The sequence below is a fragment of the Vipera berus genome (genome assembly GCF_964194415.1).
Source record: "Vipera berus genome assembly, chromosome: 2".
Classification (NCBI taxonomy): domain Eukaryota; kingdom Metazoa; phylum Chordata; class Lepidosauria; order Squamata; family Viperidae; genus Vipera; species Vipera berus.
Genome location: NC_138203.1, coordinates 105661358 through 105679897, shown reverse-complemented (window position 1 = coordinate 105679897; position 18540 = coordinate 105661358). Strand labels below are relative to the sequence as shown.

At 38.8% G+C, this 18540-nt stretch overlaps 2 protein-coding genes across 2 annotated transcripts in view; one reads left to right on the top strand and one right to left on the bottom strand.

Annotated features, from left to right (window-relative positions):
• MAN1A2 (mannosidase alpha class 1A member 2) overlaps positions 1–18540 on the bottom strand; it is a 70346-nt gene that overhangs the window by 26529 nt on the left and 25277 nt on the right. Inside the window, exons 2-5 of the mRNA XM_081319435.1 lie at positions 15091–15346; positions 11715–11811; positions 2171–2289; positions 1400–1480 (exon numbers count right to left, since the gene is read on the bottom strand). Of these exons, the coding sequence (XP_081175561.1) occupies positions 1400–1480; positions 2171–2289; positions 11715–11811; positions 15091–15346 (553 nt within the window). The remainder of the gene's footprint in view (positions 1–1399; positions 1481–2170; positions 2290–11714; positions 11812–15090; positions 15347–18540) is intronic.
• Positions 6125–7963, top strand: LOC308661292 (signal peptide peptidase-like 2B; the record flags this gene model as incomplete). Its single annotated transcript, XM_081316208.1, has 1 exon — positions 6125–7963. The coding sequence occupies one exon, from the start codon at positions 6125–6127 to the stop codon at positions 7961–7963; it is 1839 nt and encodes a 612-aa protein (XP_081172334.1).

Below are 18540 nucleotides of genomic sequence, written 5' to 3'. Positions count from 1 at the left end.
ATCTCTGGTTCTTAGCTAATTATTAAAAGTGGGGTGTTCATAAATTCTAGGTGATCATTCAAAACGAAATGAAGTGAATGCTGAATCAGTTAATGAAAAGCTCAGAGGAGATATAAAATATTGGTGCTAGTAGTACCTTCTTCATATAAGCGCATAACCTCGTAACACCATTTTTCTTTTTTTCTTTTTAAAACAACAAAAAGAAAAAAACCAAAAAGTATTTGGAAATCATTAAAAGGACCTCTAATGTAATAACCAGATTCCTGTAAGTTCCCAAGTGCAGAAATTGACAGTCTGCTGCATTTTAGTCCCCAAACCACATTTTTTAGAGATCATCAAAATTTCATTGGTAAAATCTGATTGAAAACTACCCAAAAGGTATAGAATGATTCTTAAATTTTCAAAAATGAAATGAATATGAATAGTTGTGTGTATAAGTGGAAAGTTTACCCCAAACAACACTGAATGTTCTATATTACCCCCTCCAATTTTACTATGATGTAATTATCCTCTGTTTTGCATTCATTAGGCAAGCATTTTTTGATACAGCCATTGTCGTCTCTAAAAGATTATTTGCCTTAATCAGTCTTCCAGAAACTCAAAAGCTCATTCTTTTAACAAAGCTCATTCTCAGCTTTTTTTATCAAATTAATTTGTGCTCAGTCAATTGTATATTTTTTAAAAAAAATTGTTTGAGGTTGCTCTTTACTCCTTCCTTCCTCTTTCTTAAAAATCTTGAAGTTTATAAAGAGGCAAAGGCTGCCGTGTACTTCTACTTGGAATCTGTTTTCAGAGTTATTTTAAGCTAAAGTCCAATATAAAATGTATTACATAATAAAAATAAACTGATATTTGCAACTTCAAAATAAAAAGAATTATTATTAAACATTGACTGTGATTAATTTTTCATCTCAGCAGTTCTTCTCATATTAGGAATAAAATGAATAATTAGGATTTATATATGGCTATATCATCTCAGTACTGATTCTCTGTATATACCTGAATCTGATCCACTTTCTCCAACCAAAAACATGTAACTCAAATTTTAAGTAAAAAAAATTAAATTCTGCAAACCATCATAATAGATAAGCTAGTTCATAACTATTTTCCCTAGTACTAAATCCAAAGTGAAAAATCAATAAATTCATTAGGGAACCCAAAGGACTTTCCTTTAACTATGGAAAATAAATAAAATTTAAGATTTTCACAGTATACTATTTTTTGAGACCACATCAAGTGTTGTTGTTTTTTCATTTAGACATAAATTGAGGCTCAGCCTTCACTAGTTCTGGTTACCTACCAAACAGCCTGTGAAATGGGAAGAAAACAAGCATTTACTTCCTTAAAAAATTAAGAACAACCCTTAAACTTTTACAGAAATGTACAGTGGCTCCCTTACCTCTTGTCCTGAGAGGTAATAAGCTGCAAGCAAGCCACCAATGAAACGAATGTTGACTTCAAAGACAGATACCTCTGAGTTCTTGAAACAGATAAGAAGATAAGATTCTTTAGGTAGAAACTAAATAGTAATACACTGCATTTACATTTCATGTGCATCCTTACAGCAAATAAACAGAGGATTTCTGCTTCTACCTTGGACAAATTGCAATTACTCTTTATAGCAGTTCTTTGGGATAGTAAGCCACTGTTGCTACTAGTAACAGTGAAAATTAATTATCTTGAGTTTGGATGTAATGCTAAATTGGGATTAATTAAAACTGGATGTGAAAACTTTTAATACAACTTTTAAATGGTTCAAATATAAAGACTGGGGATTAAGAAAACTCTTATGTGATTTCTGTTTTTTAAAAAAATATGATTTCTGAAAAACATGAGCATAGCTGAAACAAAACCAGTACAAGCTAACTAAATTTACATTTTAATATTTGATGTAACTAAAACAATGATACTTAATTATGCAAAATATCACTGGACATTTCAAAAGCAGTCTCATAAAAACGAGCGCAAAAGAAAAAAGTACTAGCACAACTCAAATAAGTGCTTGCAAATCAACAGGAACACCAATTCGCTCTTTAAAAAATTGCAATAAAAAGTGTGCTTGAAGTTTTACAAAGCTTTCATGTCCATTATCACAAATCATTTTTAAACATTGGTAGAATAAAATTTTAAGTTTCTCCAAACAATAATGTTGTGAGATACATTTTCTTACCACACTAAAATCAAGATGATTCTCAATCCATTCCTGTCCTTCTCTGAATTCATCATGAAGACCCATTATATAGAGGGTATCCAAAGCATCTACTATGCTTGCTCCCAGTTGGGAATTGCCTACAATCAAAATCCAGTATTTCCATGATAAATATATCATTTATAGATATCATTTCCAGAGCCATTACCCACTTATCAATTGAAACAATACTTCATAAACATTTAATGCCCTTATTTAGAAATCAAATAAAAGATTAGAATAAGAATACAGAAATAATTAAAACAGCACTTTTATGAAAATAAACATTCACCAATATTTACAATATAGGGCTGGTCTCGAGGTTACCAATTCTGGATTACAAAAGTCTGGATGTTTACCTCAGAGGAAAGAGTCGTTTCTGATAATTATCTGCTGCAACCAGTTGAGTCCAGATTCTTTTTAGGCCAGATATGGTCTGATATTATCAAATAATTACCTAAGGTATTCCTCACTTAACAACCATTCACTCAGCAATGATTCAATGTTGCCACAGCATTGAACAAATGGAATTTACAACATTATTTATTTGTATCCCGAATCAAGGGATTACAGGGTCATAAAAAGAAGAAAAATAGTTGTATCCTGCTTTTATTACTTTTACAAATAATACAAGGTAGTGAACATATCCAACACCACCTTTCTCCTATTTTCCCCACAACAACCCTGTGAAGTGAGTTTGGCTGAGAATGTATGACTGACCCAAGGTCATCCAACTGGATTTCATGGCTACGGTGGCACTTGAATTCATGATCTCCTGCTTTCTAGCCTGGTGCCTTAACCATTAGACCAAACTAGCTCTCAAACTTGTCCTTGTAGTTACAACCATTACATGATCAAAATTTGGGTGTTTGGCAATCTGCCTGCAAAGTGTACTTCAACTCCCCCCACTCATCTATCTTGCCCCCATCTCTTTGTCCTTTACTCCACTGCCCTGCCACCCTGCCATCTAAAATACCTAGAGCCTTGCCCCCGAGCTGACCTTAGCCATCTTCTTCCTTCTGCTACCGAGAGGCAAACTGGTCCTGGTCCTCCGTATGGCACTTGCTAGCTGCATGAGCCTTGTGAACGGTCAAGCCGTGTGTGCATCAACAGTATAAGGAAGAAGATGGCGAAGCTCAACTGGGACAGCAAAGTGAGAGGTAGGCAAAAAGGCAGAGATAGGGGAGTATAAGTGGAGGCAGGCAAGGTGAGAAAAATGTGAGATGCTTGTCTAATGATGGCACAGTCCTGGCCTAATGAGTGCAACTGGGACTAATGGAACTGCCATTGCTAAGCAATGCAATTATATGAAGTTCCGCCTAGCAATCGCTTGACTTAATGATAACCTAATCCCAGTTAGGTTCATTAAGTGAAGACTACCTGCACCTTCCATGGTTTCTATAGCATTTCCTGATAGAAAAGTTAAGGAGTGTGAGAGATTGCTGATCAGAAAAGCTTGAGCAGTCTTCAAAATTCAAATTGTTTAAAAAATTATTATGGCCAAAAGCTACCAAAATGAATAGTGACATGGAAAACTACCTGCTTATGCCACATAGCCTGTTAGTTAGTTAATTGATTAATAAATAAATAAATAAATATGTATGTATGTATGTATGTATTTGTTTGCCTTCAAATTAGTGTCGACTCCTGGTGACTGTCTGGATTAGTCCCAGGAGTTTTCCTAGAAAGGTTTGTTGAAAGTGTTTTGCTGTTGCCTTCTTTCCTGAGCTGAGAAACAGAAGGAATGGCCCAAGGCACTCAGCTGGTTTTGTATCTAAGACTAGAACTCAGTCTCCAGTTCCTAATTTGATGCCTCAATGACTACACCAAACTGCCTCTACTGTTATTCCTCCAGTACTTTCTGTACAGGATCTTAGTTCACATTCAATATGTGTAGAACTGTTTCTATTACAGGCTGAAAATGCAACTGTCAATTGTAGTTTAGTGTCATTTGAGCAATGTCGTTGACAGAGGGATTTAAATCAAAGGACTCAGTTATGAGCATAGTGGTTTGTATAATGATAAAAATGGTTATGTGTAAACCATGAAGAATTTTTAGACTATCAAAAATAAACATCTGTTTCAATTGCTTACCAGCTGAAACAATTCTCAAATCTTTGTGGAACCAAAAGCTTTCTTTAGGCCAGATTAACTGAAAACAATTTGAAGAAGTAACAGGAAGTAATATTAACTACATACATAATCAACATTCTAAAAGATTGCGAGACCACCTGCTGCCAATGTCAACCTCCCATCGCCCGGTTCGCTCCCACAGAGTCGGCCTCCTCAGGGTGCCGTCAGCCAGGCAATGCAGGCTGGCGACCCCCAGGGGAAGAGCCTTCTCTGTGGGCGCGCCAACCCTCTGGAATGAACTGACTCCGGAGCTGCGGACGGCCCCTGACCTTTGATCCTTCCGCCGTGACCTGAACACGTGGTTGTTCCAACAAGCGGGCCTGGACTGATCATGGTTTTTAAATTTGGTTTTTATTGGCTTAAATTGTCCTTTATTTCTTTATTTATTGTTTAATTCTTTTTTAATCTTTGTATTCTATGTTTTTTAATTTTTAATTGTTGTGAGCCGCCCTGAGTCCTTAGGGAGAAGGACGGCATATAAATTTAATAAATAACAACAACAACAACAATAATAACAACAACAATAACAATAATAATAATAACTAGAGAATGTGAAACCTGGAGATAGAATTTGAAAGTTATATAGAACTCATAGAAAGAAATACCATAACTCTCAGGCCTATTCAGGATTTGCTCCAACCCAGCACTGGAATATAATTCTGAGAATTTACCAAATTTGAACCTGGACCTCAGGCTGTTAAAACAACAACAACCCTACTGAAAATATTTCCTTATTTAGTTTTAATTGAATTGAATTGAATATTAAGATATTCAAAATTTAAATATGTCTTTTTTATTTACAATCACTGCTGTTTTTTCTATTCATCTTCCTAAATCCTTTAGTTATTCCTTTGTTTTTTCTATTTTTTTGCTTATTATGTATTAAACTATTTTCTAGAAAATTATTGTTTGGGGCTTTTCACTGTTTCATTTAAGGAATTAGTCCATGCCTTCACATTTTGATTTCTCATTTGATGGAATATAGGTACAGTACATATTTTTCATTCCAATATTAAGTAATGCAATTTCTTTAATTTTGCCCTTCTGAACTACAGTTTGTCATATTTTCCAGTCTATTTTGATAAATGCATTATCAACACTGGCCACCATCGTGTGAAGCTCATAAGACAGGCTTCAAAAGAATTCTGATTATTCATGAACAAGCTGTTTGCTAACATGTTGCCAGTTCTTTCCCAAGCTGCAAGCATTGCAAAGTAAAAAACATTTCACTATTTACTAGTTATGGAGAAAATTCCTTGTGAAACTCATCGATCTTATTATCTACTGCATGTCTTTGAAGACATGAAGGATATGCACTCTAATATAATCCTTTATGCTTCTTTAAACAACATTGAGACATCATACAAGAAATATTTGACATCACATTTGATAGCCTTTGAGGACACTCATTACACTGAAATATTCCCCTTACAGTTGCTTCACAAAGATAACCGAATTAAGCAGCAGCCAAATCCCACTGCCACTTTGTAATTCTGCTTCTATATTTCATATGTAATAATCTCATTGAGCTTGTCTTTACAAAAGGCAGGGACAGATATCTATGAAAAAGGATGAAGACTGCAATGCAGCAGACAAAAGTGGATAACTGTATCCATGGTAAGAAAAGTGGGCTTATTATGTAACAAACAAGGTTGGGGGTTATAGCCATGGTGAGAAGATAAATGTTACCAGGAAAGAGCTTATCATGTAGCAAGCTTAGGGACCTGGGCTTTCTACTGAAGACCAAAAAGAGCCCAACCTCTTCTAAAAGAGGAGAACGCCCAGTTACTGTTTGTACCAAAGATGAAGATAAATGATAGAACATCAAAGAGAATGATGCTGCTCTTCATCAGACTGTTCCTTATTTTGATTCCATCTGTGCTAGCTCAGAACCCTGGAGTCTTCCACATCAGGCCAGAAAAAGGAGGTGATTACTGTTTCCTTTTCCCTTCTCAATGGATAAAATCATATCAGGGAGACAACAAGAAACACTGGTTTGACCTTGAGTCATTTACTCAGAACTTCACCTATTCAGCCATGTGTTGCTTGCCTTCATTCTTTGGGGAAGACGACAATGATGGTGGTGGATTTAGTACAAGAATTGCATCTGTCAGACAGGGAAACTGCAATCTCTTTCAGAATGCAAGAGTCCGTCAGATTAATAGCACGGAGGGGCTTCTGTTTCTTGGTGGAGACGCTCCATATCCAATGAAAAGCTTGAGATCTGGATACAATTGGGGCCACTGTGAAGAGATTACTCTCCCGGGATTTATGCTCAGTGATGTGGATATTCTTTATTTAGTATTCAAAAATCTGATTAGAAATTTGTTATACAAAACTGGGATCATCTACTTGATGGCAATGGGCATAGTCGCCATAGGAAGCTACTGGGCAGGAAGCACGGAGAAGAAAAAACAAGACAATATAAAAAATCAGGGCCAAACACAAGATTTTGATGAGATAACAATTGATACCAATATCTGCTTCACATGTACCTGTATGGTAATGGGCACCTTCATGCTTCTTTTTCTCTACTGCTTCTATGATTATATGATGAATGCAATGAATGGCATTTTCTGTATCTATGCATCTTTTAGCCTATACTGGTGTTTGACTCCATTTGTGAACAAACTCCCGTTTGGAGAACATTTAGTCCATTTTCCGTATTTCCATAAAGATCTAGAAATCAGAGCACTGCTTCTAGCAATGATGTGTTTGTCTGTCAATGCAACCTGGATTATTTTCCGAAATGAAAACTGGTGGAGCTGGGTTTTGCAAGATGTTTTAGGAATTTCAATTGGCATTTACCTTCTGAGAACAGTTCACATGCCTACCTTAAAGAACTGCAGCTTGTTTCTGTTCACTCATTTGTTTTATGATATACTTTGCCTGTTAGTCACACCTTTTCTAACCAAAACAGGTAGAGACATTACAGATATGACGATTTTTGGGTCATCTAACTCAGAAGAGATCCCTTTTCTGTTGAAAGTACCAATATTATCATCAACATCCTTTCTGGATAATGCTTCATTTACTGCTATAGGCCTTGGGGATGTTGTACTTCCTGGTTTCTTGGTAGCCTATTGCCACAGATTTGATGTTCAAGTTGAGTCTCCAGGGATCTATTTCCTAGCTTCTATTCTGGCATACAGCTATGGTCTTTTGGTGACTTTTGTGGTAGCAACATTCCTACAGGCAAGTCAGTCAACTCTTCTATATTTAGTGCCTTGTATACTTATCACTACACTGACTGTTGCTGCTTTTCGCAAAGAAATAGTACTGTTTTGGACAGGTATAGGCTCTGAAAATGAGATTATTCAATCTTCTTCACAAAAAATCAACAAACATTCAATTACACTGAAAAAGTCAGAGGAACAGCTCCATGGACTAGAAGAGGAAAAAGATATTATTACCGTCACATTCGACCTAGAAGAGCTTAATAGTGACAATATATTCACAAAGCAATTATTAGAGCAAAAGAAACACACAGAGAAGATGTACTGCACATTAAGCCATGCATCACTTCTCAATCAACATCTGGAGTACCAAGAGCTGATTGGAGATGCCGAGCAGCAATGTCTGATTGGAAAAAACAATCTCCCACCTATACAAATTTGCAACAATCTGGATGATTCAGATTGATCAAATGCAAGTCCATTAAACTTCCTTTGGGGCAGAAATAATTACATTGTCATTTTTATTGTGAAAATCAGTAATTCTGAATCACTACACATCTACTGAAGCCACTACCAGTGTCACTAACATGACCAAGAAACAGAGCCTGAGAGAAATCCATGGCTAAAGGGCCCAGCTACACAGATACCTGGGATAACAACAAGGTTGACTGTTATTATTTGGAGTTATCAGGAACAAAAACAATGTTTGATTCCCCCCCCCCCCCCAGCAACAATTATACTTGGCTTCTGAGTGACATGCCAGGGCCAAACTCCAAGACAAAATGTAAACTGCATTTAACTTATGTTTGAATTTAAAACTGATTGTAGCTAATATTAACCAGTCATATATTTAATAATTTTTGTCTTGTCTCTGGAAGTCAAGATTGCATGTGCATCTAAGCTTTCAATCAGATACTACTGTAAAATCTGTTCTCTATTCATGATGTGGTGATCGCTATACTCTGCATGAGTAGAAACTACACAAAGAGGTGCAAGTTGTATCTTATCTTCAGCTAAAAGATTCCTATTAAGGCTATTTCCACATATAATACTATGGTCAAGTTTTACTCCATCTGTAAATACAGGCAGCAGAGTACCTGTCAGTTTGACACTGAAACATGCTAAGTTACTGTTAATATTAACAGAGGGAAAAGGACACAAAAAATTTGTTAAATTTAGTTACTTAAAGACTGTCACAGTCATCTGACAAGATTTAATTATAGCTTTTAAACCTTCCTGTATTTGAACTGCAGTGTAAATCAGTACACTACTAGTTATTTTACGGAAGAATACATTTTGTAGAATTAAATGGAATTTAAGAATATCTCAATGAAAAATAAAACAGAAACACTTTTGTACCATACATAAGCTAGAATAGAGATTGAGGAATCACCATTCTGCATGCTGGTTGTAACATGCAGTGCCTCTGTACCTAGAACTACCTTTCTAGTGTTTTTTTTAAAAAAAACATTTTCAACATAATGAAGATCCCTTATCTTAATCTCAAATATACTGCATATTTGGACCTGCTTGTAAATATATACAGTACTCTTTCTCTTTATTCTAAATTTAATTCTGTCAATAATTTGTAGAACACTAGGTATTTTTAATGAAAACTGAAAACCAAAAATGTTATTGAAGAATTTATTTTGCTCAACCCACATTGCTGCAGAAATACTTACAAAACTTTACACAGTGCTAACTAACATGTTACAACATGTCATACTATTGACATCTGTTTATAAATGGAGAACTTGGTTCTCCCTTCTCTTGACAACTTTGGTGACACTTTATAATAATTCAGACTTCAACCCAAATAGTTGTTTAATCCTATTATCCTTTTGGCATAGCCTAGCTTTTTATATTTATATATTTATTAAACTTTTTGGTGCCACAAGTTAAAATTCCTGTCTTTACACCAGCTGTCTGAGAAAATAATTTTTTATTTTTCCTTCAGCATCCTGATTATTAATCAGTTTGACAGCTTGTTCTGCTATTTATTCAAATATTTATAAATTATCTCTTCACCCAAAACAGCTGAAAGCAATGAACAAACTCATAACACAATTTAAAATTAAACAGAACAAATAAACTTTAAAGCAACCAGGGCAAAGTCATTTAAAATCCGTCAAAATCAAAATTTACAAAAACGTATGTCAAATAGATTTTACTGCCAATGTAAAAAATACCAAAGATGAGTTAAATCTTATTACTTTAGAAAGGGGATTCCAAAGGCAAGATGCTAGCTTAAATAAAATTTTGCTTATATCTCCATCAATGTAACCTTTTAGCATTCAATCCTTCTAAAGCAGATTTTAAGAAATAACAAGGTTAATAACAAGTTTCACACATCTTGACCTTTAACCAGTTAGCTTGTTTAAACACATATAAACTGGGCCTAAAAGCAAACTCAAAGCCATTTTTTAAAATTCAAGAGTAATTCACAAAGCTGTAAAATTCACAAAACTTGCCTGCATCAAAACCCAATCTAACTATTGCATTTAGTACTAGCAACACTTTTCAAATATTCTCCAAGAGGGCTCTACACTAAGTTGCAATTATCTAGATTGATGGCTGAGGATAAGTAATAATGTGCAGATTCTAACCAAGGCTCATCTTTTCATCTCAGCCACCAAAGTGCTAAAATATCCACAATGGTTCTTGCAAGATTTTTTTCTTCACCTGAATGGAAACCTGATCTAAACATTTGGGTCAAATCCTGAAAATTAAGACATCGCTGACTACAGAGAGCTGTCTGATGATTCTACTAGCTATGCCAAGATAAATAGTTCACAGAAATTAAGTTACAAAGTGTACCTTTCCCTGCAAATATCGCTGAGTTAACTTGCTGGCGATAACTTTTCTGCTCTTTCTATTACTCTGGTAAGCAAGATAGCTCTGGAAACTCTCCTTTTTTCAGGCATTTTGTGATAAATTGTAGGGGAAAAGTGTTATTGTTTTAAAAATGGTTCCACCTCGCCCAACCTTCCAGACTTTTCTAGAAGGACCCATCATCCATATGAGAGGTCACACAAAGCCCATATAATGAGTAAATCAAAAACAAAGCAAACTATCTTTTTGCAGATGTGTTTCCAACTATTAGCATCAGGTTGCAACTTTTGTTCTGCTATCATTTAAACTTAGAAAGAAATATTTAACTTCTCAGTTGTACCTCTGCTTTTATCTTGGGTTAACCTTCTTATATCTAAAATTTATTTTAATGACTTCAACAAGTTATATAGATGTCATAAAAACTCTCTCTTAGAACTGCTACTTAAGATGTTCTTAGGGCTTCTGATTAATTTTATATTCAACAACTCTTGTTGAATATTCTAAAATAACACTTTAGCTAAATTTGCATTATTGCATACCCAATTCATGAGGAATTAGTTAAGCTGTAGACAGTTTAAAAGTAGATTTACTTCTGCACTGTAACTCATCTTGTGTTAAGGTCCTCATCCTCATGCTACCATTTGCTTTAGTCTGTGACTATAAATAGAATTTGATTAATTAAAGTCATATCCACACACTTATATAAATGATTATAAAAATTCACTAATTGAGGGGTCCTTGGTGCACTCTCGAGTTTGCTTTCTTGCAGACGTTTCATTACCCTACCAGTAACTAGGTAACGTCATCAGTACTAGTGCTAGAAAATCACTAATTTTCTGCTTTACTAATATAAATTTTATAATAAAAGGACATCTTAATATCTTTTGCAGGTAATCCTTGACTTACAACCACAACTGAACCAACATTTCTGTTGCTAAGTGAGACATTTGTTAAGTGAATTGTGCCCATTCTATCCTATCTTGTCACAGTGGTTAAGTGAATCAGTGCAGCTGTTAAATTACTGATCCAGTTGTTAAGCAAATCTGGCTTTCTCATTGACTTTGCTTTGTCAGAAGGTTACGAAACGTGATCCCACACATCTTTCTCTTCCTATATTCCCCACAACAACCCTGTGAGGTGAATTGGGCTGAGAGTGACTGGCCTAAGATCACCCAGCTGGCTTTCATGGCTAAGGTGGAACTTGAACTCATGGTCTCCCGCTTTCTAGCCTGGCCCCTTAACTACTAGGCCAAACCGGTTCTTAATGTTATTTCTATTCCGTTTTGTCCCTTCTGCTGGTCCATCACATAGTAAAATACATTATTGATGATACACTAATATTAAGAAGAAAATGTAATGTAGAATTTTCAATATAAATAACCTACCAAATATGTTTGTGGAATGTCCTTTCCTAGCAATAGGTTTCAGTTCATTATGCCCCCATCCATACTGCCGATAATTATCCCAGGCATGTTTCATCATCTACAAAAAAAAAAATAAAAAAAAATAAAAATGTTAGCATGTAGCATGTCGCTATTACCTGTCAATGTTTTAACAAAAAGCATTTTTACACATCCATCTTATATGCACCCATCTTCTATTAATCCTTGAAATCCACTGATTCCTTTCACTTTATATTTTTCTCATTGTTGGCTATGTTTATGTCTGTTTCTTATCTTCGCATGGTAACTAGAGTTGCTTTGGTGATTGTGGTGGCTAATAAATTAATTCAATAAACTAAACCCAAAACAGAGCTTAAAAATCTGAAAACAGGAAATGGTAATGTATTTCAAATTTTAATAGTTTAGATCTAATCCAGGTTTTCTGCCTGGAAGGACTCCTAGCTAATAAATGCAGATGCTCCCTACTGAACAGGAACATGGCAATAGTCAACACTTTCAATATATTCATAATGATTATAATGTACAGGTGAAACTCAAAAAATTAGAATATCATGCAAAAGTTCATTTATTTCAATAATGCAACTTAAAAGGGGAAACTAATATATGAGATAGACTCATTACATGCAAAGCAAGATAGTTCAAGCCGTGATTTGTCATAATTGTGACGATTATGGCGTACAGCTCATGAAAACCCCAAATCCACAATCTCAGAAAATTAGAATATTGTGAAAAGGTGCAATATTCTAGGCTCACAGTGTCCCACTCTAATCAGCTAATTAAGCCATAACACCTGCAAAGGGTTCCTGAGCCTTTAAATGGTCTCTCAGTCTGGTTCAGTAGGAATCACTATCATGGGGAAGACTGCTGACCTGACAGTTGTGCAGAAAACCATCACTGACACCCTCCATAAGGAGGGAAAGCCTCAAAAGGTAATTGCAAAAGAAGTTGGACGTTCCCAAAGTGCTGTATCAAAGCACATTAATAGAAAGTTATGTGGAAGGGAAAAGTGTGGAAGAAAAAGGTGCACAAGCAGCAGGGATGACCGCAGCCTGGAGAGGATTGTCAGGAAAAGGCCATTCCAAAGTGTTCGGGACTTTCACAAGGAGTGGACTGAGGCTGGAGTCAGTGCATCAAGAGCCATCACACACAGATGGATCCTGGACATGGGCTTCAAATGTCATGTTCCTCTTGTCAAGCCGCTCCTGAACAACAAACGTCAGAAGCGTCTTACCTGGGCTAAAGAAAAATAGACCTGGTCTGTTGCTCAGTGGTCCAAAGTCCTCTTTTCTGATGAGAGCAACTTTTGCATCTCATTTGGAAACCAAGGACCCAGAGTCTGGAGGAAGAATGGAGAGGCACACGCTGCAAGATGCTTGAAGTCCAGTGTGAAGTTTCCACAGTCTGTGTTGATTTGGGGAGCCATGTCATCTGCTGGTGTTGGTCCACTGTGCTTCATTAAGTCCAGGGTCAACGCAGCTGTCTACCAGGAGATGTTGGAGCACTTCATGCTTCCTTCCGCAGACAAGCTTTATGGGGATGCTGACTTCATTTTCCAGCAGGATGTGGCACCTGCCCACACTGCCAAAAGCACCAAAACCTGGTTCAATGACCGTGGGATTACTGTGCTTGATTGGCCAGCAAACGTGCCTGACCTGAACCCCATAGAGAATCTATGGGGCATTGCCAAGAGAAAGATGAGAGACATGAGACCGAACAATGCAGAAGAGCTGAAGGCCGCTATTGAAGCATCCTGGTCTTCCATAACACCTCAGCAGTGCCACAGGCTGATAGCTTCCATGCCACGCCGTACTGAGGCAGTAATTGCTGCAAAAGGCAGTAATTGCTCCAAACCAAGTATTGAGTACATATGCACGCTTATACTTTTCAGAGGTCCAATATTGTTCTATGTACACTCCTTGTTTTATTGATTGCATGTGATATTCTAATTTTCTGAGATTGTGGATTTGGGGTTTTCATGAGCTGTACGCCATAATCATCACAATTATGACAAATCACGGCTTGAACTATCTTGCTTTGCATGTAATGAGTCTATCTCACATATTAGTTTCCCCTTTTAAGTTGCATTACTGAAATAAATGAACTTTTGCACGATATTCTAATTTTTTGAGTTTCACCTATATATGTAACACACATACATGTGTATCTGAGTCTGTCTGTGTGTGTGTGTGTGTGTACATAGGTATTATTCATAATGTCATCCATATTCACAAAGCTGTATGAGTTGTTTTGTCTCTCGGTTGCATGGCATCATTCCAGAAGTGGTCGAAAATTTTTCCAGTGGCCAAATTGTCTTCTAGTATTGCTGCCACTTCTGGAATCGCACTATGTGGCTGCAGGACAAACCATTCCATTTTGGTGACTTAACATGGTTTGCACAGTGCTGCAGAACTTTCTGCAGCACTGTGTATCCTTATGAAGCCAGCAAAATGGAGTGGTTTGTCTTGTGCTCACCATTTTATTCCTGCCCACAAGTAAGTGGGGGAAAAACAGTGGCCATTTCCAGGGCACCACCATGTGGCCTAGGGACGTGTGGTCTGGCCTTTCTTCTACAACATTCAGTCCAGAGATCGTCACAGAGTGCGGAATGCGTGATGGGTGTGGAGATCAAGGCCAAGAACTATGAGGTCCTGGTGGGGCGGGATGGGGGGGGGGAGAGGCAGTGTGAGAAAGAGGCGGGGGGGTGTTGTAAGGGCGAATAACTATAGGGGTGCTGCAGCAACCATAACTTTGAAACGTATGTACAGGGGGGGGGGCTTGAACTGCCATTAAGTGACCAGTTGTATCTTGAGGACTATCTGTATTCACAATCTCCTCCCTACATTTCTTCAGAATATTCTTCTGAATATTGTACACTTCAAAGTGCACAATGACTGGGCAATATTCTCTCTGATGATTGTAAGAAACTTTGGCATCTATCTTATGAAAGCATATCTTAAGTACAGGCATGATTGATTACATTTAACTTATATAACAGAAGATAATCTATACAAACTACAGCCAAACAATGCTGTCAATAAACTGCAGAGAACCTGTTCAGGCAGTCACCAGGAAGTAAGACTAACTTGAAACTACCGCACCACAACAGCCCTACACAAACATTATATTTCAAATCATTGACATCCTGAGTTGCATGTTCACTGATGAGTCATGTATTAAGTAGGAGGCTATATAAATTAATTAAATAAATAAATTGCAAAACTGGTAGCATTTAGATAGCAAAAATTCCCAAAGCCCTAGCATTTAGCCTCACTTACAGTAAGGTCTCCAAGAGCTTTATAGAAATGCTTCTCACATCAATAAAGATAAGGAGGTAACAACCATTGGCATAACTCATTACCTCTTTAATTTTATCCCTTTTTTCTCGTATATCTGGATCCACTGGATCTCCACTGTTTATTCCTACAAGATTTGGCACAGGGACTGGTGGCAGAGGATTGCTACTTTTTCTTTTCAAATTTTTTACAATGTTGTTTTTCTCAGTCTGAATTTCTGCTTGGATCTCATCTCTTGACTTCTTCAGTTTCTCTTTCGCTTCCTCTAGTGCTTTTTCATGATCTGCACGAATTTTATTTCTCAAACGTTCTTCTTCTTCCCTAAATATAAAAACAATAATAACGCTACTTTTTAAAAATAATTCAAATTTTGTTTTTTTGAAAAATGTTGTGAACAAAACATTATTAAATTCAGAATTTAGTCTTTTATTATCCAAGATTCTACTAAATATCCCAAGCATAAATGAAGAGAAGGTGCCAGGTAACTATTAATCTATTGGTATTAGAGGATTTAAAGAAATTACATCAAAAAATTATATGAAAAAGTTGCCAGTAAAAAAAATATTACTTAAAATCTTTTTTAATATAATCCAAGAATTTCATTTCATTTTCATAACTAGCAATAGATGGTGTAAACTACCCTATATGGTGGCATACATCACATTAGATAAAAACACTTGAAAGAACTTCCAATCTTGTGTTTGGTGCCTATGATCTGTTATACATAGGAAGGCAAAGTAAAAATATGAGTCTGATGTAAGATCTGATTCCCCTGTTAACATCATTGTTCTGTTGTTTTTGCTCTTTGTCAGTAATCAGTTCAGTTGGGCAGTTTATCTGTATACAAATACAGGTCTGCTACCTACTACCTGAGTAAGTACAGTTCCATTGTGCGGTACGTACTGTAGCTTATTAATGCATTTGAGTGGTTTGAGCAGTGAGCTGTATAGGTGACAACCAGTGGTGTTCTGTGCTTCTATTTTCATAGTCTCTCTTTTACTAGGAACTCCCTAGCAAACAGTTGGCTTTGTTGATTTGTTTACAAATCTCATTTTGTACAGTTTAATCTCCTGACACTTGGCTTAATTTCAGCTATCAAACAGGATAGAACGAATTCAGTTGTAATGTACAGTCTGACTACACATGATATATTTGCTAATGTGTTCTGAATGAAATCTATAGGTATGTAGGTATTAATGATGACTGTTAGGTTTTCTGTATCATGTGCTTATGTGTGCATTGTGTAAGTTTACCGTGACATCAAGAAAATAGACTTGTAGATAGGTTAAGGTTGAAATTGATGGTAAGATGCAAGTTGTTGATGTAATTATGGAATTTGAAGAGATACTGAATTGAACTAAATACTTTATTTGGCCAAGTGTGATTAGACACACGTGTACATGCAAAGCAAATCAACAACAACAACAATAATAATAATAAAATCTCAAAAACTTATTATCTACAATGTCATGATCAAGTTGCCAAAATCATACATTGAAATCTTTGCCAGAAGCTTGGGTTTCGAATGCAGAAAAAATACTGGGAACATCAAATTGACAAAGTTCTTGAAAATGAACAGGTCAAGGTGGGACTTTCGAATCCAAACAAAGAGACATCTGGCCCAAAACATGCCTGACATCAGTATTGTGAAAAAGAATAAAGTCTGGTTCACTGATTTTGCAATACCAGGTGATGCATGAATTGAAGAAAAACAGCTAGAAAAAATAACAAAATACTGCAATCGATTATGGTGTAAGAAATCGATGGTTGTACCACTATTAATCAGAGCCCTTGGAGCAATACCCAAAGGGTTACCTAGATACATGGAAAATGTGAACTTATCAGACCTGAATATTCTGACTTTGCAAAAAAACATCTTACTCAGAACTGCGTACCGTATATACTTGAGTATAAGCCGACTCGAGTATAAGCCGAGACCCCCAATTTCACCCCCAAAAACTGGGAAAAGTTGTTGACTCGAGTATAAGCCGATCCGCCGTTCTGCAAGCCTCCGCCGCCGGCGGAGGCTGGATCCGCGCTCTGCAAGCCTCTGCCGCCAGCAGAGGCTCGATCCGCCATTTTGCAAGCCTGAATACACAGGAATACCCTGTGTGGCCGCGGCTCTCGGGGAAGCCCTGGCTGTCCGCTTCCTCGCTCCACGCTGCCATTCGGGGCCCGCGCGTTCCCCGGGCAAATCGCGGCGCCCAGCAGGCGAGGAAACACGCCCGCTCCAGTCGCCCCCCCTTCCCTCAGGAGACGCGAAGCAAGTGACCGCCCGGAGCTTACCGAGGACTTGCGCGCGGCCGAGGCTTCGGTGCTTCCAGGATCGCGCGCACCTCTCCCAAGCCGCCGCCGTCCGGAGACCTGCCGAAGTTTGGGGAGGTGCGCGCGCACCTCCCCAAACCTCCCCAAACGTCGGCAGGTCTCCGTTCCTCCGCACAGACCTGCCGACGTTTGGGGAGGTTTGGGCGCCTCCCCAAACGTCGGCAGGTCTCCGTTCCTCCGCGCAGACCTGCCGACGTTTGGGGAGGTTTGGGCGCCTCCCCAAACCTCCCCAAACGTCGGCAGGTCTCCGTTCCTCCTGCCGACGTTTGGGGAGGTTTGGGCGCCTCCCCAAACCTCCCCAGGTCTCCGTTCCTCCGCGCAGACCTGCCGACGTTTGGGGAGGTTTGGGCGCCTCCCCAAACGTCGGCAGGTCTCCGTTCCTCCGCGCAGACCTGCCGACGTTTGGGGAGGTTTGGGCGCCTCCCCAAACCTCCCCAGGTCTCCGTTCCTCCGCGCAGACCTGCCGACGTTTGGGGAGGTTTGGGCACCTCCCCAAACCTCCCCAGGTCTCCGTTCCTCCGCGCAGACCTGCCGACGTTTGGGGAGGTTTGGGCGCCTCCCCAAACGTCGGCAGGTCTCCGTTCCTCCTGCCGACGTTTGGGGAGGTTTGGCCGCCTCCCCCAACCTCCCCAGGTCTCCGTTCCTCCGCGCAGACCTGCCGACGTTTGGGGAGGTTTGGGCGCCTCCCCAAACCTCCCCAGGTCTCCGTTCCTCTGCGCAGACCTGCCGACGTTTGGGGAGGTTTGGGCGCCTCCCCAAACCTCCCCAGGTCTCCGTTCCTCCGCGCAGACCTACCGACGTTTGGGGAGGTTTGGGCGCCTCCCCAAACCTCCCCAGGTCTCCGTTCCTCCGCGCAGACCTACCGACGTTTGGGGAGGTTTGGGCGCCTCCCCAAACCTCCCCAGGTCTCCGTTCCTCCTGCCGACGTTTGGGGAGGTTTGGGCGCCTCCCCAAACCTCCCCAAACGTCGGCAGGTCTCCGTTCCTCCTGCTGACGTTTGGGGAGGTTTGGGCGCCCCCCCAAACCTCCCCAGGTCTCCGTTCCTCCGCGCAGACCTGCCGACGTTTGGGGAGGTTTGGGCGCCTCCCCAAATGTCGGCAGGTCTGTGCGGAGGAACGGAGACCTGGGGAGGTTTGGGGAGGTGCCCAAACCTCCCCAAACGTCGGCAGGAGGAACGGAGACCTGCCGAC